General features: G+C 47.3%; 1 protein-coding gene across 1 annotated transcript; it reads right to left on the bottom strand.

The window, feature by feature from the left end:
• Positions 1-15401: 15401 nt before the first annotated feature.
• LOC118732221 (NUT family member 2G) lies at positions 15402-21260 on the bottom strand. Its single transcript, XM_036461353.1, has 7 exons — positions 21245-21260; positions 19333-20029; positions 18860-18988; positions 18275-18411; positions 17586-17830; positions 16768-16884; positions 15402-16295 (listed from the first exon to the last, which is right to left on the bottom strand). The coding sequence occupies exons 1-7, from the start codon at positions 21258-21260 to the stop codon at positions 15402-15404; spliced, it is 2235 nt and encodes a 744-aa protein (XP_036317246.1).
• Between the last annotated feature and the right edge of the window lie 3580 nt (positions 21261-24840).

Raw genomic sequence — 24840 nt, 5'->3', positions numbered from 1 at the left:
AAAATCAAAATCAAACAGGAAAAGGTGTTTTTTGTTTGTTTGTTTGTTTGTTTGTTTTAATATAGAGGATGGGATGTAGGGCTAGAAAATCTTTGTGTGGAAGCAAGACTGGTAGTGGAATGAACTGGTGGCAACACAGGATGGTTTGATTAGACAGGTTTCAGTAGTAGATTCATTCTTGGAGTGAGCTGTTAAGGGGGAAGTTCTCATACTTAATGCTTGCTTAATATTGAAGCTGAATCAAAGTTTAAAGGCTTGAGAGATATGAGAGAAGCCTAACTGCAGTTTGGTCAAGTCAAGTCAGTGAATAATTTAAGGATAATTATAAGCATGTTGTCAGCCCCCACTGTTTAAAACAAACAAAATATCTTCTCTCGCACTGTTAGGGATGAAATCAGAATCATTGTAAATTAAGATTTGCAAATGTTTTTCAGGGTTGAACTTGTCTTTATATTCTTATTGAGCTTTAAGAACTAAAAATAATTATCGAAGGTTGAATAAATGAATAAGATCAAAATGTAAGATTTGATGAGAGCCAGTTGAGAATATTCGAGGACATTGGATTTGAAGAGTCTTTAGACAGTATTAAAAAGAGAGTAGAGGGGAATCTAATGATCTTTCTGGTTTTCATTCTGAATAATTTTGGTGATGGCATAAACATCATAGATGTTTCAGGAACATCCTATATAATAAAAGCCTAATATGCTAAGTGCTCAGTCCTCCAGTCGGCCATTCAACCAATCAAAGTGTAATATGCTAATGATATGCTAAGGCAGCTCAACTGCTCACTATGATGTGCACTGACCACCAGGGGGCAGATGCTTTGACCAGTAGGTTAGTTTGGTGCTGGGGTCTGGCCAATCCAGACTGAGTGAAAAGGGCCGGACATGCCATGGAGCCTTCCCACTGTCCCTCCCTAGATAGCCAACCTCCTGCATCCCTCCCTGGCCCCTATCATGCACCAGTGGGATCCCTCAGCCTGGCCTGCTCCCTCTCACAATCCGAGTTGAGGGACCCCCTACCCCGAGTGCATGAATTTCATTCACTGGGCCTCTAGCATTCATAATAATCACTTCTGACCACTGTACATGTCTCCATGGGAAGCCTTAATTATGTCCAGTGCCATACAGTTTAGAGAACTACTCACTGAAATTCCTCTGGTAATAATGTGAATAGTTTCAGTAATATCATTCATTGTCCAGCTTATTTTCCAGAGCTGCAGTCACAAAAAGTTATCCATACATGAACTGCTGTGGTAGTCTAGTCTTGTAGGTTTATTCTCAATCTCTTAGACTCTTGTTCTGGAGTTTCTTGAGAACTTAGTGAAAAGAGCAGGGCATGTCCTTCTTATGGAATTAGGATTTTATACTGGTATATAACCTGCACATCTTGTATCAGATAATTCCATGCACTGGTATTTAAATTATGAAAAAAAAATAATTTGATAATTTGATGTTTTAGATTGTCAATGCCTTCAATCAGAGAAAATAAGCTAAAGACAAAAAATAAAATAAAATAATATAAAATAAAATAAGAAAAGAAAAGATAGGAAAAAGGTTGATTTGATTAGATAGCAGGGTCCAGGCAAGTTAGGCAGATACCTATAGGTATAGTTGCCACAAATAATGTCTCAATAGGGGCTATGCAAGTTACATGAGAATATTTTCCAAAGGTTTGTATATTGAACTTTATATGAGCTCTTTTGTTGAAACATTGTCTCTTCCAGTTGGAAATGAAAGAATTCCTTGATTTTTCTTTGCAGGACAGACAGTTCAAAATGTACAAGATATAAGTTTCCTCAGGGTCATCTGGGTCTATCAGATACATATGAAGACAAGGAATGTGTACTCTTGCCTCCTATAATAACAGTAGGTGTTGGCAGTAAATTAGTTGTAATTACATATACTTAGTTCCATGAAAAGACCTTGGATTATGTTAAGATGGAAGAATAGATTTCTCTATTGAAAAGTATAGAGGCACATTCCTTTTGAACCTACAATAAAAATATAAAGACACTCAGTGTTAATACAAAGGATTAAATTGGAGACAGAATTAGAAACTTGGGGGAAACTGAGGTTTCCATAATAAATGGGGTCTATAACCAGCAATAAAAAATAGCATTATAAGATTTTGCCATTATATTGAGGATAGGAAAGAAGTATATGACAAGAGAAAATAAAAGGGAACACTAGAGTATCTTATTCTGATATCTTGGGTTGAAAATTATTACTTCCAAAAGTTATCTGCTTGTTCCAAGGTTCTGGAGAAAATTTCTTCCTCATAGTTTTATATGTTTCTTGGGGCCACTCCAGAGGAAACCTTTATTCCAATTAGGGCAAACTTCCATTCACACTAGCTTTTGTATCTATTAGTTTGGAGATGTGAATCCAAGGTGGATCCCTTGGAGTATGGCACTAGTATTAATGGTAAGGCAGAAGATGTAAGGGTTAAAGATTAATTTTCAAGTGATATTGCCTTTAGAAAACTAAGTGTCCAATTCTTTGATCATAGGAGTGATTTGGATAGAAGGCCCTATTGATAATAAGTGTGGATATAAACAATTTTTTGGAGTATTTTAGAATGAGTGCTCAGATAGAATCTTTGAGAACTGAAGAAGAATAGGAAGTATCAGGAGCCAGTTACTAATTTCTATGTGGACAATTGGTATAACCAAGAAGGAGAGGACTGGGAGGATATCAGAGCTAAGAGCAATGGGAAATTGAGTTCTTCTGTCCACTTAGCAAACTTTAATTTTAATAGTCCATTAACTTTTTTATTACCCCCAATGACTGGTGATGATAAGGGCAACACAATTTGTGAGATTAAGGAAGAATTTCATGAATATCTTGGATGACTTTTCCAGTTAATTGGGCCCCTCTATTTTTGACTGATTTCCTTGGGATAGAAATCTAACAAAAATCTAGACAAGCCATCCAATGTGTTGGCTTCCATTATTATCAGAAAGGAGAGGGACTGAATAAAAGTTGTCAAGCTAGGAACTGAGGAAGGCATGTAAAGGGTGAGATGATTTATAACAAAAGTGGCAAGTGGAGGTCAGTAATATTACATAAACTTTTTAAATGTTCCTGGAAGATAGTGTTTGTGAACTAAGACAATTATTTACTGATCTTGGACTAAACCTAAATAAGTAGGTATAAACATATAGCACAAGAATCAAGTCATGTGACTAATATAATTTTACTAGAGAGTGAAATCTCTAGTCACTAAGAAAATAAATAAATAAAAAGCTTTGAGTGGCCAGATATTAACTAACTTTGAATTCCAGAAGGTAGAATTTGAGCTTTACAACACAACAAACACTATAATGGTTTGAACCCTATACTAATGATTTATAACAATACAATGATGTGTTTAAAAATCATTGTTTTTAAAACACATCCAATAAACTAGTCACTGACTATATAAGTTCTCCATGATATAAACTAAGTTTCTTCATATTATTCCCATACATATCTGGATACAGGCTGATCTTAGAAACAATTATGAAGTGGCAAAATTATCTTTGAACCACTCAGTATCTGATTATCTTTCTTGCTTTTTCACAAAACTTTGTAAAAAGTAGTTGATTTTATAAAAATGTTACAGTGGTTTGTTATCTGTATTCTCAATTCATGTATAAAAATAGTAATATTTTATTGTATTATTTTATAACATGGAATATAAAGAACAAGTGCAACTTATTTCTTCACACATTCAAATTGGCAATATATTCTGCACATCTTGTATCAGATAATTCCATGCACTGGTATTTCAACGATGAAACAAAAATAATCCTCAGTTTGATATTTTAAACCAATATGGAAAATTATAAGTGTTTCTAGAATTTTAAAAGCTTTTCTCGGTGTGAAATAAAATTAAGGGTGCTTTTTTAAAATGTCAATAAAATTTTTTCAGGTGATAGAATTCATTAAAAATGTAGGCAACCTTTTAAAACATCCATTTTTATATGTATTTAAATTTTAAGGTTTTAATGCACTGCTACAAACCAGAGGTATTGTGTTGATAACTGGTATGATCTGGTAGTCTTTATTTCCTAACCCTATGAGGGCTGTTTGAGAAAGAGGAAAATGTTATTCCAATTTGCTTCAGATAGCAATTTTCCTTAGGCTAGCATGTTAAGTTCTAAAGATGAGAAACATTTCTCAGCATGCCCAACCACAAAAAATACTGTACAACTTCATTTGGAATATTATTTGAACTTGTGGACTTTTGGGATGAAGAAAACGACTAAAGTTTTCTGTTGGTAAAACAAGAAACATCATCTTTAGAATTCATGACAAACAGAAGCAATACATCTTTTTTGCTGTCCAAGCTTATTGAACTCTGATTTGTTCAAACCTAATTTAGTAATCTTAGGGAAAGGTAGGTTTTGTTTGTTTGTTGTTGTTGTTTTTCTTGATATCTCCTAGAGTTAAAGATCACTGCTCAATCTACTCATGGCCAATGAAACATAATGGAAAGTCTAATAGGAAAGTTCAGGAATAGCCCTTGCCAGACTCTAAGAGAGACAGATGCTGCAGAATTCTTCACTGGCACCATTCCTTTCCCTTCATCTCTGCCTTGTAACTGAGAAATTCTCTTGAATTGCATTAGCTATCTTGAGATTACGAACTGAAAACCTTAATAATTAGAAAGTCAACAGCTAAGTATGGTTGAGTTGGAATTAGAAAAGAACCTAGTTTCTTGGTAATATTATGAAGCTATAAACTAATCCTAATACAACTAGACTTCAGACCTTTTATTAAGCAAACTGGAGGTAGGGTGCACTGCAAAATCCCTGCCCCAAACCTTCTAGCATGCATTCAGTGCTTGTGCAGCCCATTGTCCCCTGCACCATCTTACCAGTGAGTAGATTGAAGTAGAGCTAATGAGCACCCCATCGATACCTGAGCAATGGGTAAGGGATAGTTACTTGGGCAGGTGTAAAGGGAAGCCTTGAATTCTGTGGAATGAGCCTTGGATGGGAAAGGAGCAGAACCGAGGGTGTTGTACACATGCTACCAATTTTCTGTGCTGAATAGCAGAGGCATTCCATAATTCTAACTTTGAACTTGGTCTTGCAGCTCACATTCCTTTAAGTCTGGCTCCTGTTGCTCAGTCCCAATCTATCAGCCAGACCCCAATAACAAGCTAATCTACTGGTTGGAGCATCTACCCCTGGTGGTCAGTACACATCATAATGACAGGTTGACTGGTTGACTGCCTGCCTCCTGGAGGTCAGTGCACATCATAGCAAGGCATTGAGCAGCCTTAGCATATCATTAGCATATTACACTTTGATTGATTGAACAGCCTAAAAGACCACCGGACACTTAGCCTATTAGGCTTTTATTATAAAAGATTACTTATTGAAAAAGTGAATTTAGAATTAACATTTTAGAAAGTTTTTAAAACGGGCTAAAGCCAAATATGTATTGTGTAACTGCACTTTAAAATACATTTCAATCGATTCTAACTCATTTCCAAAGCCTTGAACTGTATAAAGTAGCTATTATATATTATATGTATTTGATTTATGCCTAAAGGAACTATTTTGTGTATTGTATTTATAAAATAAAGTTGGATGTTTTTTCCCCTCAACTTTGCTATTTTGAGGTAGAATTCATCATTATCATCATCATTGTTTCCATCAATACCTTTCATTATCATAGCTATAGTAGCTAAACTTTACACATATCGACTAATCAATTTGCACATATTAATACACTTATCCTCTCTATTTACCAATAGAAACTAATTCTTAAATATTTAGTGATTAAATGACTTGCCCAATATCTCATAGTCACTAAATATAAGAGGTGAATAGATGCCCATGGCCATGCTCAGCACTGTTTCTAGAACAAGATCTGTGAAAATTTAAAAAACACCTCCAATTTGTTAATGGTGTTGCTCATAGTGGTATAATTAAGTATTAGTGTTATGATTATTTTGGGTGAGAGTGATACCATGCAGTGTTTCTAAGTTGAGTAGATGTTTTTCTATGATATTTTTCTTTTAAATTAAGTCGCATTGAATCAGTAAAATAATTTTCACATAAAAAGTAATGCATTTTATATATCCATATCTAAACAAATTATTACTTAGCTTAAGTATGCTTATATTTTATTTCTTCTTTATTTATAAGGTTCTAATAATTGATCATTTATCTTTAGATCCATGTTTCATTAGTAAGAGATATATATAAAGAAAAAACATATATATTATTATTATTGGTCTAAAGGTTCCAGATTTGCTTTGCTTCCCACCTTTATTTGAACACTTTCAAGAAACAATGAGCTGAATCACATTTTTTATTGGATAGTTTAATATATATATATTAAAAGTAGATGAAAAAAATCATTGGATAGTTAACGAGAATGGGTCAAGCATTCCATGAATTGTTAAGATGGTACAATATCTATATATATAAAAGGCTAAGCAACCATACGACTGTCCAACTGGTAGCTATGATGCACAATGACCACCAGGTGGCAGATTCTCAATTCAAGAGCTGCTGAGATGCAGTGACTTTGCTGCAGAGATTCTCGGGTGTCACATTCCAGAACCAGAGAAGAGGGAGCCTGATTCCAGGGTTTGTCACCTGAGAACCACCCTCTTGTAATCTGGGACCCCTTGGGGGATATCAGAAAGCCAGTTTCAGCCCAATTCCTACAGGCCAGGCCAAGGGACCTCACCTACCGGGGGACCCCGCCCACTTGGCAAATACCCTTTGAGCCGAGGCGCAGCTCCAGGTGCAGCTGGCTAGGAAGGGGCCACGGGAGGTTGGCTCCAGAGTGTGTCTGACCCTTCTCACCACCCTCGAATTAATTTCTTTTCAATGTGCATGAATCTGTGCACCAGGGCACTAGTATAAATATTAAAACTTTGTTAGATAACAGGGTCAGTGTGAGTCTACTATGTTCTTCCTCCTTCACTGAACTTTTTAGGTGGTTAATTCATTGTGATTCAATGACCAATTTAGAGGCATCATGAGAGCCAACACTGAGTTGAACAGTTAATTCAAGTGAAACATACTCTCTGGTGTACCGGTAGATCAGTTTTATGAGGAAGGTATTTGTTTTCTTAATAACTCAACAACAGCAAAAAACATACAAACCTGATAATGAAAAAATGGCATGCTAAAAAATGTTGTGAAACATGATTGTGAAGAAGATGAGATAAATTCTGACAACTGGGCCTAAAAATATGCAATGGATGGGTCAGCTATCGGGTAGCTCTTAGAAAAATAAATAAAATTGACATGTTCATTTTATTCTTAATATTTAGAATGGTATTAAATCTTTCAGTTAAAGAACTAATGTCTGTTTCACATACAACAAATGCAATGGCCAAAAGATTTGATATTACATGATATACAGGAGAATGTAGGAAAGGAAGAAGTGGGTTACTTTTCAACCTACAGTTAATACACATCAGTCCTTGGAACCAAATCTTCAACATTCAACCAGGCTACAATGATCCACACATTATAATTAGCAAACTCTCTGCTTTGATGGCTTTTGAAAAACCATTAAATGCATAAATTTGAATTTCATTGGCAAGCAAATAAAATCATGCATTTTTATTAACACTAGACATATTATTAAGACTAACCAATTTGCATTGTAAGTATAAAACTCTAAGTTACTGACATATATATCTTGCAGGCGGCTGTACAGACAACTATTCAACACTTTAGGGCAGCTCCCAAATAGGCAGTTCCTTGACTGCTTCATTAATATAATTGGAACTAGGAGTCATTTAGCTCCAGCCAAATGATTTCAAAGGGCCTGATTATTTTGTGAGCCCCTTGGAATAGCATTTCAAAGCAGAAAAGGGATGTGCTTGAAGAACACAACCACTGATGCAGCTGAAATTTCTTACAAATGAGAAAATCAAAATTTGATACTAACAAGGTGGTTGCTGAAGCCCCACTTTTTCTGATTAGTATACATTTTTTTTGGGGGGGGTCTTTTAATTCACTATCAGAAGCTAGGAGAAATAGGGCCTTGTAGATGAAGCATGGTTCAATATGTAAAGTGGCAGAAAGGCTTTTTATTAAAAGTTTGTGGATGAAAAAGGGGCTCTATAATAAATCTGACCTAACGTCACTTCACAGGGAGATCTGGTTACACATTCCAAACTACCATACATGCCCTCCCTCCCCAGAGTTTTGTGTCCATTGGTTATGCTTGTATGCATGCATACGAGTCCTTCAGTTGGTCTCTTATCTCCCCCATATCTCCCATGTATGGGAGGGAGGGGGGGAATTGGTAAGATATGTACACATATAATACCTTAATAAAAAACTGGGGGGAAAAATTCCAAACTGGACAGATCCTGGTAGGCCGTCATGCCTCAGGCCTATAGAAAGATTTCTTTGCCCTAAGCAAGCCGGGTCCATTGTTCTTGTGCATCTATGATAAAACACCTGTGAAATGCCTGCTTAATTCCCTTTTCTTAGACTCTGGGCAGCTGTAACCACACTCAAGGGAGCACATAATCTTGTAAACTATCCCGTACTCTTTCCCCTTCCCTAAGCTCCCTCCTTAATTCCAAATGTGCAAAAAAAAAACTACACAACTGATGTTCACCTGAGGTCTTGCTTCTGGCATTTTGTAAATTTGTTGCAAAAAACTCATGAAAATTCTTTATGGGTTTGAACTTCTCTTATAACAACAGTTTACATGTCAATTAAAGTTCTGTATTATGAATATATAAACTATAACTACATCAACCTTGATTTTAGATCTGGGCTTATTTCAAAGGAGTGTATATAAGATGATGTTTAATATTCAATAGATGCTCTAAAAAGTGTTTACAAGCTAGTATATTAATTTCAATCCTTGACTCTTTTTTCATTCATTACAATACTTAATTGAATCATACCATATACCAAGGATTATTGTGTTAGAAACCATGGTAACAACTTCAATCTGTTTCTTCCACATATTTCTACTTTGTGTTTCTCTAAAATCTATTTAAAGTAGTGTATATATATGCATATGTAAAAATACGTACGTATGTATCTACCTGAAAGCTTTGAAAACATTTCTTCCACAAAATATAGGTATCCCTATGCTCATTGCAGGATTATTCACATGGCTGAGACTTTGAGATGTTCAGTGTGTGAAACTTGGAGATCACAGGTAGCTGCCTCATTGTGTTTTACCTTCTTCATAGTATACCTTTTTATAGATACACTGTTATTTACTGAATCAGTCTTTTCCAAATGCTTTTTCAAATTTTTCTGTCTTGAATTAACATCCCTTACATTTGTCATCTCACACTAGTGTGATTTCCTCTCATATATATTGGAGAGGATAAGGTCATGCTTTCCATTTCCTTAAGCCTCAGGGGAGTTCTCCTGGGTCTTTACTCTCCGTTGTTGGTCACCTCGTTACAGGCAATGAGGAAGGGAATTCTTCAATTTGAACCAAGGGGAGGAAATGAAAAGGCTTTAAAAGACATCCAAATCAAAATGCATAACCACATACGTAAGAAAAAACAAAAACAAAACATTTTGCTGAATCTGTCAATCTAAGGGCATATGCCCCCAAACAATGTGCCTCTGCTTCTATTAATGATGCTATAAACTGAACTGTGCTCCCTCCTGAATTTCATATGTTGAAATCCTAACCCCCTATAGAATGTTATTTAGAGATGGGGCTTCGGGAAGGTAATTTGGTTGAGATGAGTTTATGAGGGTGAGGCCAAGGTGATGGGATTGGTGCTCTTGAAAGAAAGGACACAGGAGACCAAGGAATTTTTCTAGCCCTCACCCCGCCCCCACCTCCCCTCCATCTCTCCCTCCTCCTTCTCTTTCCCAAGCCCCTCAGTCATGTGAGGGCACAGTAAAAAGGTGTCTGGCTGCCAGCTAGGAAGAGAACTCTCACCAGAAACTGACCATCTGGCATCTGATCTCACACTCCTGCTCACCAGAGCTGAGAAAAAACGAATTGCTGTTTTAGAAGTCACCCAGCCAGTGCTTTTTGTGGCTGCCCAAGCTGACTCACCTCTACCAGCCCTGGGACTCCCAAACACTCTTGCTTATCTATTCCTTCTCTTTTTGCAGCACCATTTTTTTTTCTCTTTCTATTGAATCATTCTAATCAGAATATATAATATTTAGAGAAGCATTTATTGATACCAAATCACTTTTTGGTTTCTGTCCTTTTTCTTTTTTGTTATTATTGAAAGCAAGTCTCACTCAAAGACTAATCAATATTTGCTGATTCTAATTTTTCAACTCCAGTTGTATCCTCAACCCACTGTAATCAGGCTTCTATCTCTGTGAGTGGACTGAAACAGCTCATGGCAGTCAACAGTCACTTTCACACTGCAAACACTGGTCATCTGACTTTACTCGGCTCCTCAGCAGTGCTCAGAGACAGCTGATCAGTCCCTATGTTAAAACAAAGAGACAAGTAAACAAATTAAAAACATCTCATCTCAGCTACCAGGATGCTACATTTTCATGTTATTTCCTCAGCTTTTTGCTATTCTTTCTCAGTTTCTTTTGCTGGATTCTACTTTATCCTTCCTTTTCTTCAAAATGTTGTAGTGTTCCCAGGCTTCTGCCAATGAAACTTCTCTCCTGTCAGGTATACATCTTCCTTGGGTGATCCCATCTAGTTCTACCACTTAAAATATTTCTCCCCTGCAGTCATCACTCATGTGTCAATCCATTTGTTGTAAATCACCACTCTGTTCTATAATAGACATTTTAAAATCCCCAATCATAAAATTGCACTCATATTTTTCCCCCCTACAAAGCCCACTCAGTAAGTAGAGCCACAAATTTTCCTAGAAAGATTATTGGTGTTATTTTAGACTCCTCTCTTACTCTCATAAACCATATCCAAACTATCACCTTATCAAATCTGTCTGCAATTCATTATAGTATGTTCCAAATCCAACCATGTTTCCCCTTTTCTAATGGTAACATACCATCTAAACCAAAATGCTTTCCCTAGAATAATGCAATAACCTTTTAATTCATCATTTTACCTCCTCTCTTGGCTTCCTTTCATCTTTTCTCCCCAAGCTGGATAAATATGCTTAAGTTTTCCAACATGTTTTTGTCTTGTTAAAAATGCAATCCTTATCATGTTCTATTAGTCACAACGTGGCCTTATCCACAGGCAATGTCTAAATTCATCACCTGCCTCTTTAAGTCTCGCTTTATGATGTCTAACACACTGACCTCATTTGTCCCCATAACATTCTATTTACATCAAACTGGAAACTAATTCCTGATTTGATTTATATCAGTGCTTGAAAGTTTCCTCAGAAAAGACTGCTCTCACCATTTTATCTACTGGGGCATAACCCTGGATTAATTCTCTTAACTTGATTTTCTTTTTTAATTTTAAATTAAATTTATTGGGGTGACAATGGTTATAAAATTACATAAGTTTCAAGTATACAATTTTACAATGCACCATCTGCATATTGCATTGTGCGCCCACCACACAAAATCAAATCTCTTTTCAATTCTTCATGTATTAATAATTTATATATATAAAAGCCTAAGCAACCATTAGACTGGCCAACCATTTGACTGGCTGACTGGTAGCTATGATGAACACCGACCACCAGGGGGCTGACGCTCAACACAGGAGCTGTTGATCTGTGGTGACTTGGCAGCTGCGACTCTTGGGTGACACACTCAGAACCAGAGAGGAGGGAGCCCATTTCTGGGGTATATCACCTAAGAACTGCTCTCTTGCTATCTGGGACCCCTCAAGGGACGTTGGAGATCCAAGTTTGGCTCCATCCCCACTGACCAGGCTGAGGGACCCCACCTGTGCACCAGGCCTCTAGTATATAATTACATGAATAAATTATGCAAAAATATATATGAAATATTTGTCTCATTTCTCTACTTATAAATGTGATGCATGAAGATATGAATTTTATCATTTCTTTCCCAGATAAGCTAAGGGCATATGTATTTTATATTTCAATAGCTATTGCCAAATTTTCCTATTTACACATTAGGACAATTTGATTTGCAATGTAAGTGTAAGGGTTAACCTCATAGCCTCCCTTCTATAGCTTTATGGATTTTGTGTGTGTGTGTGTGTGTGTGTGTGTGTGTGTGACTAAACTGATAAGTAAAAAATGGTCTCTTTTATGAATAAGGGTAAACATATTTTCATAGGTTTAAACATTTTTCTATTGTCTTGACTGCTGCATTTTCAGAATATTGGTCACACTATTGTTTCTCTAGATATTTCACATGTCTTCTAGATATTCAAAACTGGTAATTTTATTAGTATATAATACTAGAGGCCTGGTGAACAAAATTCATGCGTGGTGGGGGGAGTGTCCCTCAGCCCAGCATACACCATCTCGAAATCTGGGACCCCTTGGGGCAGTGGTTAGCAGGTGTGGCTCTTCCACAAAATACCATGGCCTGGGCAAGTCTATTTTGAAGAAGTGGCATTAGAAGAAATTTAAGGTAAAAAATTTGGCTCTCGATAGGACAACGTAGCTTATTGGTTAAGAACATAGGTGCTAGAGTCAGACTGCATGGGTTCAAATCCTGGCTCTACCAAATGCCAGATGTATAACTTCAAGCCAATTAGTGAGTCTATTTGCCTCAGTTTCCCCATTTATGAAATGAGCAGAAGTAATCATATGGTATAAAAAAACTTGGCTCTCAAAAGAAATTTCAGTCGTTGTACTGTTGATATTTGGCTCTGTTGACTAATGAGTTTGCTGACCACTGCCTTGGATGATGTCTGATCAAACTGTCAGTTGGACATCCCTCTCACAATCCAGTACCACTGGCTCCTAACTGCTTGCCTGCCTGTCTGGTTGCCCCTAATCACTCTGCCTGCCTGCCTGATAGTCCCTAACCACCTCTGCCTGCTTGATTACCACTAACAGCTTGCCTGCCTGCCTGATCACCCCTAACCACCTCTGCCTCAGCCCCCACACCTGGGACTCAGGCTTCCCTCCTCTGGCTGGCTGAAGGCAACTGGGACCTGGGTTTCCCTTCCTTAGGTCAGCTGTAGGCACACAGGCCCTGGCTTTGTCAGGAAGGACATCTGGAAGATATCCAGTGTATCCAATATAATTAGCATATTACCCTTTTATTAGTATAGATATTTAAGCAACTATGTATTATAATTTCTTGATGTCTCATTATGTTGTGGGGTGTTTTTTTTGGGGGGGAGGGTTGGTTTTTTTGGGGGGGAGGTTTTTTGAGATTTTTTTATTTTGGTAACTTTTACTTGTCTAAATTTAAATGTACCCAGTATATTCACTGCAGCGTGTGACCACGGATATTAATGTTGTTTCTACTAGAGGCCTGGTGTGCGAAATTTGTGCACGCAGGAACGGGGTTTGGAGAGGGGGGGTCCTCAGCCTGGCCTGTGCCCTCTTGCAGTCTGGAAGCCCCGCAATCAATCGCCCCACTGGCTGGGAAGCCTGTGCCTCCCTCTTTGGGGCAATCAATCATGGAGCACTGATTCCAACCCCCAATTGATTGCTCCACAGAGGGTGGCCTGCCTAGGCCTCCCTCTGCAGGGGCAATCGTGGGGTGATGGCGGGGTACCCCCACCCAATCACATTGCATCTGCCTGGCGTCAATGTGTGTCATAGCGTGGTTATCCAGACAGTCGTTCTGCTGTTCAGTCCTTGGATTGATTTGCATATTATGTTTTTATTATTATAGAAGTTTTCAACTTTAGAATCCTGGGGATGCTGGCCTGTTAGTCTATATTGCTTAGTGGTTGACCAACAATTTATTATAGTTTGACTTAAAATCTGAGCCAATTATGGAGGGTTTATTAATCTGGGACAAATATGTCTACTTTAATAAACAAAAATGTCTACTTTATTCTCAAATGTTCTTCTCTGTGTTGAGGCCCAGCTGGGTAGGGAGGGGCCGAGGCCGGGAAAGACGGCCCAGGTGAGAAGTCTCCTTCACAAAGTGCCCAGGAGGCCGGAGAGTGGGTGCTGCCCACCCCACGGGACAAGGGAAGGCAGCGGAGGAGGAGCTGAGGGCTGACCGATTCTGTGGGAGGGGAAGGCCCTGACATGAGGCCATTCTCCCCTGAGCTGTGTGTGGGCAGCAGAGGGCCAGGCCTCCTTTGGAACTGCAGGGCTTCAGCCCTCCCATGGCTGCTGCGGGGCCTCTGCCCGGGGCCACAGCTCTGCTTGCTGGGTGGGCAGGGCCCTGCTCAGAGCCTCAGCCTTCCCACCCAGCCTGAGCCCGGAAAGGAATCAGAACGTGAACTTGGGGAAGAGGCATTGGTCAGAGGCAGGGGGTGAGGGCAGGGCGGGGCCACCTGGGAGCAGAGCTGGGACAGGCAGTTCTGCAGACTGGTCTCCTCCTGGCTCTGCTCCTGCCCTCACTGTGGCTCATCTCACTCTTACATCCGGGGTTCGGGCCCCGCTTTGTCTGAGGGGTCTGTAGCAGTGCCCACAGAGGTGACTGGGGCCCCTCCCTCAGCCTGGATCTCAGTTCCCACCAGCCCTGGGCCACATATACCGGGGACTCTGCCGTCCCTGCAGGTGGCGCTGGTGAAAGGGCCCAGGGGTGTGAGGAGGACCTGTTCCCACACAGATGTAACTCTGTGTCAGCATCTATCACACAGAGCCCAGCCATGGCTGGAGGGAAGGGACAGCAGTCGTGGGTCCTTCAAACCCCATTGTCCCTGAGCCCAGGCCCCCAGCCACACCGATGGGTCCGCCTCCCCCAGCTGGACAAGACTGTCCCGCACAGAAATCCCCCAAGGGACTTGGTATCCTCCCGCCATGTCATTCCCGTGTACCCACCTTTAACAGGCGTGTCGCCGTTACTCCCTGTCACCCCCTGTTCCAGCCTCCCCCCACCCCCTCATTCTCAGTCACCCACTGAGACAGGGTGCTCCCCCTGCAGGAGGCCCAGAGGGACAGCCTGCCCCTGAGGCCCAGCCTGTCCCTCTGGGCTCAGGCCTCAGTCTGGCCTTGGGAGCAGAATGACGGGAGGGGTCCCTCGGGATGAGAGAGCTGTGTGCTCCCTGGGGCAGTGGGAGGAGGTCCCTGTCAATCAGGAGGAGGGACTGAGGGTCCCTGTGGGTGCAGAGCGCCCAGGACCTCCTGCATCCTCCCTTCCTCTCAGGTCCCCTCCAAGGAGCAGTGCAGACCCGAGTATGGACACAGCAGTCCCAGAGCATTTTCAAACAAAACTATCTTTATTCATAACTGACCCACAATGCCCCACAGATGCTAGCCCTACCCCTACCCTAACCCACCCCGCCCTAAGGGTCCTGCCCTCCCTCCTACCCCCTTCCAGTCCCCCTCCCAAGGGTCCTGCCCTCCCTCCTACCCCCTTCCAGCCCCCCCCCCCAAGGGTCCTGCCCTCCCTCCTTCCTCCATCCTCCCAGGTCAGGGGACCAGCAGGATCAGCCCTGCCATGAGAAGGAGCCCGTGGCTCCTCTGGGGGACAGCCAGGTCCCATCAGGTCTGGGCCCCTGGGGGCGCGGGCAGTGGGGGGCACTCCCCTCTGCTCCATTCTGGCTGCAGTGCCGCTTCCTCCACCTCCCTGGGTCAGAGGGCTCATGCTTTCTCTTGTGAGGCTGTGAGGAGGGAACCAGCCCTGGAGCCAGTGCTGGCCTCCCCCAGACCCCGAGGTCGGCCTCTGGGCGGGGGATCTTCTCCGCATGGGCGGGGCCGCCCCCCAGAGCGGGCTTCTGAGGCTGGCAAGCTGCAGGGCAAGCGCGGCTGAGGCCTCCTCTCTGCAGGGACGGGGCCTGGGCAGCGCCCCGGGGCCCCCGGCCTCCAGAGCAGGCCGGGCCCGAGGCAGGGCCAGGGCTCAGAGAGAGCGCGCAGGGCAGCAGGCGGCGGGGGGAGGCCCAGAGGAAGGCCAGGCTGGGGAGGTCCTCCTCGTCCTCACGGGGCCTGGCCGCTGGCCACAGCGTCTCCCTGACCACAGAGTCCTCTCCGGGGATGCAGGCGGCCCTGGGTGCCCGTGCAGAGTCCGCAGGCCCGTGGCCCTGGGCAGCAGCGCGGGGGCATCCAGCCCGGAGCGGTGGCTGCTCCTCAGGCCCCGAAGAGACAGCACCAGCCGGGGGCCCGGAGCGGGGGGCGTCTGCTGGGCTGCGCCTCTGAGGGTCCTGGAAGCCAGTCTCTGGCGGGCAGGCTGTGCCACTGACCCCCAGCTGGGGGCCCTGGTGACGCCTCCGGTCATCTTGGCTGCTCGCAGGCTCAGAAGGACGTGAGTCCCATAGGGGAGCACCGAGACTCAGGTGTGCCTGCACGCCCCCCTCCTCGGAGGCCAGGAGTCGCCTCTCTGCCAGCTGGAGGGAGAAGGGACAGTGACTGGCGCTGCACACGTGTGTGAGGAGGAGGAGCGGGCGATGGGACAATGGCACTGGGGGGAGGGGGAGGTGACACCGTGACTCGAATCCACGACAGTCATGAGGCTCTCCTCCGTCCCTTGTGCCATATTCCCAGCTTTGTGCCCCCCTTTTGGGCTCCCATCCCCCCTCCTCTCTGTAGCCCTCTCCTCCTTGCCCTGCTGCTCTGCTCCCACCCAGGCTGGCCCCTCGGCATGTGCTGCCTGCAGGCAGGGTGGTGTGGACACAGGCTGTGTGTCCTCGTTCTGGGGTGCTCCCTCCCCTGGCTCCTCCCCAGGCCCTGATCTACCTGGATCCCTCCCTCCCTGACTCACCAGGGCCTGTCCTTCCTCTAACTCCGCTGGGGTCCCTGGGTCCTATGGTCACTTGGGGTCCCCCCATCGCCCTAAGGTCGCACCCTCCCCTGGCTCACCTGGGCAGCAGTGAGCCCTTCTTCCTGCTCCAACTCCTCAGCGAGGGCCAAGGGGTCCAGCTGGGTGTCTGGGGAATTCAGCTGCTTCAGGAACTGGGGATCAATGACCTCCTCCACCTGGGACAGAGGAAGCGACCTTGAGCCCCTTGGCAGGGAGGGAACTGGGAGGCAGCGGGGCCTGGAGGACAAGTGGGAAAGCCAAGACCCCCGTCCTCCTTCACAGGTGGGTGTTCCTCTCCATCACGGTCATCAGGTACACACACGTACACACACACACACACACACACACACACACACAAAAACACATATAGGCACATACACATACAGAAACACACATACAGAAACACATATACACACTGGGGCACACCCACATGAATATAGATAGAGGACACCACACACACACACACACACACACACACACGCATGCATGCACATGCACACACAAGGGCACATCCACACGAACACAGATAGCATGCACCACACAGGGCACACACACACACACACATGTATGTACACACATGATACACAGAGAAACATGCAAACACAAGGGCACACCCATACAAACACAGCATGCAGTACACGTGTGTGCACACATACAGAAACACATATACACACAAGAGCACACCCACATGAACACAGATACCACCCACCACACCCACACGAAGCGCACACATGCATACACAGACACACACACTCTCAGGCACCCAGCTCAGGAGCAAACAGCAGAACTAATCCCATCAGCCTGGGGGAACCCGGGTCTGGGGGCAGCAGCGCCACCCTCTGGGACCTTGTAGGCTCGGAGCTATGGGCCAGCCCACCTGGGTGACAAAGTCTTCCTGGGAGCACAGCTGGTCCAGGTAGCTCAGGAGACCCTCATCCTGCAGCCACTCCTTCACTTCCTCTGCCCATCCTCCGCCGGGCGCCCCCATGGGCAGCGCCTCCGTGAGGTCCATGTCCTCCTGCTCGGCCTCAGGGGGGATCCCGTCGTGTGACTCGGTCTCCCAGGGCGGCTGGGCGGTGTGGGCGCGCTGGGCGCTGGGTACAGCCTTCCTGGGAGTGGGCGCTGGGCAGAGGGAAGAGGAGGAGCGTGAGGGGAGAAAGATCCCACTGGCAGGGCACCCGATGCTGAGGGCAGTGTTGGGGCAGTAACACGGGTGCGGCTGGGTCGGGCCACTGAAGCCTGTGACTGTGTGAGGGGAGGCCAGAGGGGAGCACCCAAGAGGGTCAGCGGTGAGGACTTGGGGAGCCACCGGCTCCCAAGGGGCCCCACAGCCAGCCCGCTTCTCAGCAGACTTCACGTGGGCCCTGGGCAGGGAGCGGGGGGAGGGGATGAGAAAGGGGACCCGGTCCAGACCCCATGGGCACGCAGGGCACTGAGGCCCGGCTCTCAGGGCTGTTTCTCTTCAATCCCAAAGTCCCCTGAGGAGAAGGCCATGTGGGGGACAGTGGCCTGCACTGGGCCCTGTTGCCTGGGGCCAGGGGCTCCTGTGGGAACGTGCTGGCGTACCTGGCTGCGCGCCCACCACTGGGGCTGGGGACCCCCAAAGATCAGGTCTCGGTGGGGCAGGAGGCTGGGTCTGCGCCCCCTTCTTCAACTGCGACTTCTGAGCCTGCAACTGCTCCTCCGCCTCAAACGCCATGAACCTGGGGTGAGGGCACAGGCTGTGCTGAGAAGGAGCCGCCAGGAGCCCGCACAGGCAGCAGCAGGCAGAGGATGGAGAACAAGGGCCTTGGGCCTGTCAGGGCCCGGACCCTGGGGAGGCAGGAGACTGCTGAGCACATTGCTGCACAGCCCCTCTGGCTGGGGTCTGGCCCCCTGGGCGGGCACGCCCTCCCCAGCCTGTCCTGAGCCTTCATGTCCCGCCCAGGACAGGTCAGCCTCAGAGGAGGGGGAGCTCCCGGGATGTGGGACAGGAGCACCCATGGTCTGAAGCTGAGGAAGTGGCTTCCCCAGGAGGAAGGGCCTCTGGGCTGCGGGGACCCCGTGCTGAGTGACACCCTCCCACCACCATCCTCTCTGATGAGACCATAGCTGGACCCTGCCCCGCAGTCAGCCCCTTCCCCAGTGTGGGGACCCAGGACCCTGACTCACTTTTCTGCCATCTCGAAATAGACCCTCCGGTCACAGTGGCTCTTGCGCTGCCATTCCTGCATGGCCCGCCCTATTCCCTCCTCTAGCGTCATGGTGGGCTTCAGGCGGGACAGGGGCCGGAGCTCTGGCCTGTAATGCCTCAGGGTCAGTCATGGCCCAGCCTGGCTTCTGCCCACCTGGCCACTCCAGCTCAGTGGAGCCCGTCCCACCCCAAGCCGGCAGGACTGAGCACCCGCAGGTGAGGGAGGAGGCCTCTGTGTGCAAAGACAGGCCTTCCAGCTGCTGCTGTCAGGGCCTCACTACACATCAGCCCGTCAACCAGGCCTGGAGGTAACCCCGCACTTGCATAGCTGGGACCCCACCCACAGGCCTTCCCCCCAGCGTCCCTGCATCAGCCCGCCTGCAGGGCCCTCCCACCCCCTCTGTGATGGGAAAGCTCCAGGGGCGCCCTCTGCCCTGCCCAGTGCACTCACATGAGGAAGCAGCAAAGAGCGTCCACATCAGGACTCTGGGGAAGGTGCCCCCGGGCCAGGGCCTTGAAGCTCCGCCAACGACGGAAGTCCTCGTACACACTCTTGGGGTCAGAGGCGTCCAGCGAGGCCTTGGACTGGGAGGCGGCCAGGCAACCCTCCCTGGCAGCCCCGTGTGGCCCTGTTCCGGGGTCTGCTCCGGGGATGATGGGGATCAGCTGGGCAGCTGGCGGTGGAGCTTGAGAAGGAAGGCTAGGACACCAGCCTCCATTGCCGGCCTGGGTGCCCCCGAAAGCCGATGCGGGCATAATGTTCTCCACCGCAGTGGCTTCCAAGAAGAGGGGTGCAGGACACACAGCACCCCCACAGGCGGCACCTGGAGCGCTCCCATAGAGGGGGCGCTGAGTCTGGGAGGGCTGTTGTCGCCTGCCTTCTGAGCTGACCTGGGCCATGATGTTGTAAACCCCAGTCCCAACCGGGCCTTGACCAGCATCTCCTGCCACCAGAGGTGTCCTGGGCCAAGCTGGCAGCACCAGGGGGCGGCCAGGAGGGAATGACAGGGTCCTGGGGGGCGGCAGGTGCTGCTCCCCAGGGGGCCGGTGTGCAGGGCCAGTAGAGGGCAGGGGACAGGCCTGGGCCATGAAAGGATTCAGGGAAGCACCGGGCTTCAGGCTCACATCCGCTCCCAGCGCTGCAGATGCTGTGGAGACAAAGGAAGAGGGAATGGAGGAGGAGGCCCAGCAAACAGCACTGAGGCGCTCTGGGCCCTTTTAGCCACTGGGGAACCAGGGCAGTGAGTCTCACCAGGGAGGGCCCTTTGGATGGGTAAACTGGGGAGGTGGCAAATGTCACACTCTGACTTCCAGTTGGGAATTATTCCACTGGAGAGCTTGCTCCCTGTTCGCCAAGGCTCCCTGACCCCTGTCTGCGAGAAGCACCAGCCCAGACAGCGCTGCCCCTGAGATCCTCCCTAAGGACTCCCTGGCACCAATCCTGCCAGCCTCAGAGGCGTGGCCCTGGGCAGACGTCTGCTCTGGCGGCCTTGGCCATTTACTACTGACAAAGACATGGTCCTCCTGCCCCTGTGCTCCCCTTCCCCCTTTATAAAGGAACCCGCCTTCGCAGACGTTCCACGGAACACCACCCACAGTTGTCTGTCTCTGAAGCAGGTTCGTGGATTGTCAGCAAAACCCTCATCCCAAAGGTAAAGGCAGGGCAGAGGGTGTGCCATGAGATGCAGGACAAGAGGGAGTCGGGCTGAAGACCTGGGTGGCACGGGGTGGGGGTGGGGGGCATTTTGGGCCAGTCAGGGAACCTGGCCCTGTCTCGGTGGAAGTTTCCCAGCCGCCCTGCCCGTGTGGAATCCCAGCCAACAAGCAGCTCCCTGGGCTGAGGAGCAGTGAGCTCTGGGCTGGATGCAGGAGGAGGACCTTCCAGGCAGTCCTCGGGAGGACATTTCATTGTGGACTTGGCCACACACAGCCCCACTGGACAGCTTTCTGGCTAAGGCCACCCTCCCACCACCCCTATTCACTCTAGTGCACTCAGTTCAATCCCTTAGAAAGATGCTGTGGGGCCAGCTCCAGGTGCCTGCAGAACAGCACACAGGACTGGGCTTTCCCATGACCACCCTGTGCCACCCTGACCCCCTCCACACCCAGGCATGACCCTGAGCAACCTTGACCCCCTTCACACACAGGCATGACCCTGAGCAACCCTGACCTCCTCTGAGGAGCCCTCCCGGCCAGTGCCATCACACTGGCTCCCAGCCTCCCTGGGGTGACAGGTGCTTGGAGGTCCAGTGCTCTCTCCCCCCTACTTCAGTCAAACCGTGTTTCCCCAGTGTCACATTTCAATCCCAAGTCTTGAAGGACAGCTCAGTGTTAAAACATTCCCCTCCAATCTATAGTCCTACCTCCTACTGAAGCCATCTCCGCGGGCTCATTCACGGACCACCGCTGCCTAGAAGCCTCCACAACAAGAAAAGTCAAGCCGAGGATCCAGAGAGTGACCTGCTCCAACAGCTGCTCACCATCCAGTGGAGGGAAGGTTGGGATTTAAACGGTAGAATGTGGGGCTCCTGACCTTCTGCAGCGGGGGAGGGGCAGAGGACTGGTTGGCTGGGGTGGTGGGGGGCATTCCATGGAGGGCTCTGATAGGTAGGCAAGAACCAACAGTTCCGTTCAAATTTAAAGCCACAAATTTAAAGACACACTAACAGTAATGACCCCCAAGGTTAAGTTCTAGGCACCCAGTCATTGATGTGTCCTTTATATACATTCTTGATCCATCACCCTAGTTCTGGGCCCCTCAACCTGCTTCCTATCTGGTCTTGGTTTACTTCAACACAGGCTACACTTTCTGAAAAAAATTCAGAACATGGGGTCTGAAGAAATAATGAGAACCTATGGCTCACAGATCCCAGTGTTTGAAATTAAGATCGACCCCACAGAGGCAGCATGCTGGGTTGCTGTGTGCACCCATTCCTTAGGTGGCCCCAAGTTCTGCCCAGTGCTGGGAGCCCTGCAGATGCAGCCGGCCCAGCCTTACAAACCATCCCCTTTGCCCCAGTCCATCAGGGCAAGGCCTGCAGCCTACAGGGCAAGACCAGAAATCACCACTCTTGTTTCTCAGAGTACCATGTTGTTCAATGTCTAATCTTTCACCTTTTGTAATATTTTAAAGAAGTAATGCCTTTGCATGGTTCACAGTCTAATTGTGCAAAATGGAAAATGCAGTCATGCATCTTTCTCCTGCTTCTTTCCCCTCTTGCAAATGACCGGAAAGGGGATCAGATGATTTCAGTTTCTTTGGAAAGTATGATAAACTCAAGTGAGTTGAATCTGCTACTATATATATATATATATATAATGTTTTATTGCCAACTGCTCTGTCAGTGAAAACTGGTCCAATAACATCTTGAGCAGTGTTAAAACAACAACCTTGCAAAGGAAACATCTGTGAAGCAGCATTTATTGAAAAACCTCCACATACTGAATAAATACAAGAGGGATGGGGATAGGGTCCCCTTCCTCTGCTGCAGGGACAGCCAGGGCCTCTTCCCAGGGTGCCTCGCGCCAGGACTCAGGAGCACGCCCACTGGGGGCGGGGCTCTGTCCTGCAACTGCTCCCAGCGTCCGTTGCGGCGGTTGGCTCCCATAGGCGCATGCGCTAAGGCGGTTGCTCCCACAGGCGCAGGCGCTAAGGCCGTTGGCTCCTATAGGCGCATGCGCTAAGGCGTAAGGCGGTTGGCTCCTATAGGCGCATGCGCTAAGGCAGTTGCTCCCATAGGCACGCATGCGCTAACGGCAGTGAGTGTCCCCAACTGCCGCCCAGGCGCGCGTGGTGCCTGGCATGGCGGCCTCGGGAGTCCGTTAGGTGAACAGGGAGGTAAGAGCCCTGACGTGAAAGTTCAGTTCGTTATAGCGTCTCCCCCGCACCTTCTAACCCTGTACCTGTCTCTCTCTCAACCCCTCTATCTAAAACTCAATAAAAAATAAATCTAAACAGGAGGAAAGGGATGCGCAGGAACTCTTCTCGCTCAGGAGGCACCGCTCTTCCCTGTGGGCTGGGGGGGGGGGGGGGTTCTGTGCTGTGTTCAGGCCCCCACCCAGCACACCGTTGACACCAGGGAGTTGGCATCACTGGGGATGGTTCAGGGTGGGCCTAATGCGGTGGTCCCAGGGTCATTCCGTGTCCCCCGCTTTCTGACAACACAAGGGGTGGAGGCAGTTCTTCCGGATCTGAAAGCCCCTCCGCAGGAAGCTGTTCTCATTGGAAATGAGCGGACATGGCAGAGCCTCCCCTCCCCTCCCCACAGGTCCCGGGGCTCTTTCCCCCTGGAGCCCCTCAGCCGGAGGCTTCCTTCCCCCGCACCCCATCCTGAGGGCAGCGGCCTTGTTACCCGAGGCCTGGGGTGGGGGGCAGGCCTGGGTGTGTGAAGCCCAGGGTGGAGGCCGGGTGTGTGAGGCCTGGGGTGGGGGCAGGCCTGGGCGTGTGAGGCCTGAGGTAGGGGGTAGGCCTGGGTGTGTGAAGCCTGGGGTGGGGGCAGGCCTGGGTGTGTGAGGCCTGGGGTTGGGGGCAGGCCTGGGGTGTGTGAAGCCTGGGGTGGGGGGCAGGCCTGGGTGTGTGAGGCCTGGGGTGGGGGGCAGGCCTGGGTGTGTGGGGCCTGGGGTGTGTGAGGCCTGGGGTGGAGGGCAGGCCTGGGTGTGTGAGGCCTCGGGTGGGGGGCAGGCCTGGGTGTATGAAGCCTGGGGTGGGGGGCAGGCCTGGGTGTATGAAGCCTGGGGTGGGGGGCAGGCCTGGGTGTGTGAGGCCTAGAGTGGAGGGCTGGCCTGGGGTCTGTGCCTGTTCACTCAATGGCGGGAATCTGAGATGTGGATTCAAATGTGTGCGCTCGCTATCTGTGGATGTCTGTGATCACAGGGAGGTCATGCCTGTATTTCTGTGAATGTGTAGGGTTGAGTGCTGTATTTGGAGGGTGTTAAGATGTAGTGAGTGAATCCTCAAGCAGTGGGTGATAATGTGTTTGTAATTTGGTGTTTGCTGAAATTTACTCGTTTTGTTTTCCCCCTTTGAATTTTGTTTTTTTTCTAATGGCCCATTTGGAAGGATTATCTGCATATGCATAGGGTAATGTTAGGACAAATACAGGTGTTCATTAGCTTGGGTGTATGATCTGTGTTTTGTATTTGGGGAATGTAGACGGATCATTGTGTATTGGGGCTTGTTGTTATGTGTATTTTTTGTGATCTTCACCTCTTTCAGTGTGCAGAGGGCTATACTGCGACTATTATAGGACTGGTGGTTCTTGTATATGCTGGTGTGCAGTAGTGTTTGTGTGATATGATCTGTGTGTGTAAGATCGAAGAGTTAATGCTGTGAGAGATTTGGGGAGTGTGGGGTTATGTATATGCAGGTAGTGTGACATTACATGCTTATTAACAACATGGGGTGTAGGGACACATGTTTGTGTATTTGCAGTGTACCTGGTAATTGTAGGTATGTTTGGGGCTTGTGGCGAGTTGTGTGTGTTTATTGAGCTTGTGTGGGTATTCCAGGGCCATGGCTGTTGGGAGGAATATTTGCTGGAGCTTCTATTTGTATTTTTCAGTAGGGACTCTAAGGCGTACATATTTTGGGTACCTAGCGTGTGTGTATTTGATGGAAAGAGGGGTTTCTGTGCTTATATAGGGGATGGGAAGATTGTATCTATGTTTCAGAGGTGTGTGATAAGCTTATTTGTTAGTATTTGTGGATGTGAGAGCTGACTTATTAGCTAAGGCTAATTTGGTATTTGGAAATTATTTCTTATATGGTTTGCTGGAGATATTTCTTGCACATGTATACTGGTTTGTGTGCATATCTGTCACCAGGAGCTTGAAATAATAATTTGTTATTGGGTATATGGGGTTGTAAAGGCATAAAGCATATTTATTTGGAGAATACTAGAGTGTTTCTACCTGTGTTTGGTAAGTAGTGAGTAAGAAGTGGTATCTCTGTATATTCAGG

The sequence above is a fragment of the Pipistrellus kuhlii genome, unplaced genomic scaffold (genome assembly GCF_014108245.1).
Source record: "Pipistrellus kuhlii isolate mPipKuh1 unplaced genomic scaffold, mPipKuh1.p scaffold_m20_p_36, whole genome shotgun sequence".
In the NCBI taxonomy this organism is placed as follows: Eukaryota; Metazoa; Chordata; class Mammalia; order Chiroptera; family Vespertilionidae; genus Pipistrellus; species Pipistrellus kuhlii.
The sequence above is the reverse complement of the archived record's forward strand: the minus strand, read 5'-3'. Positions and strand labels throughout refer to the sequence as shown.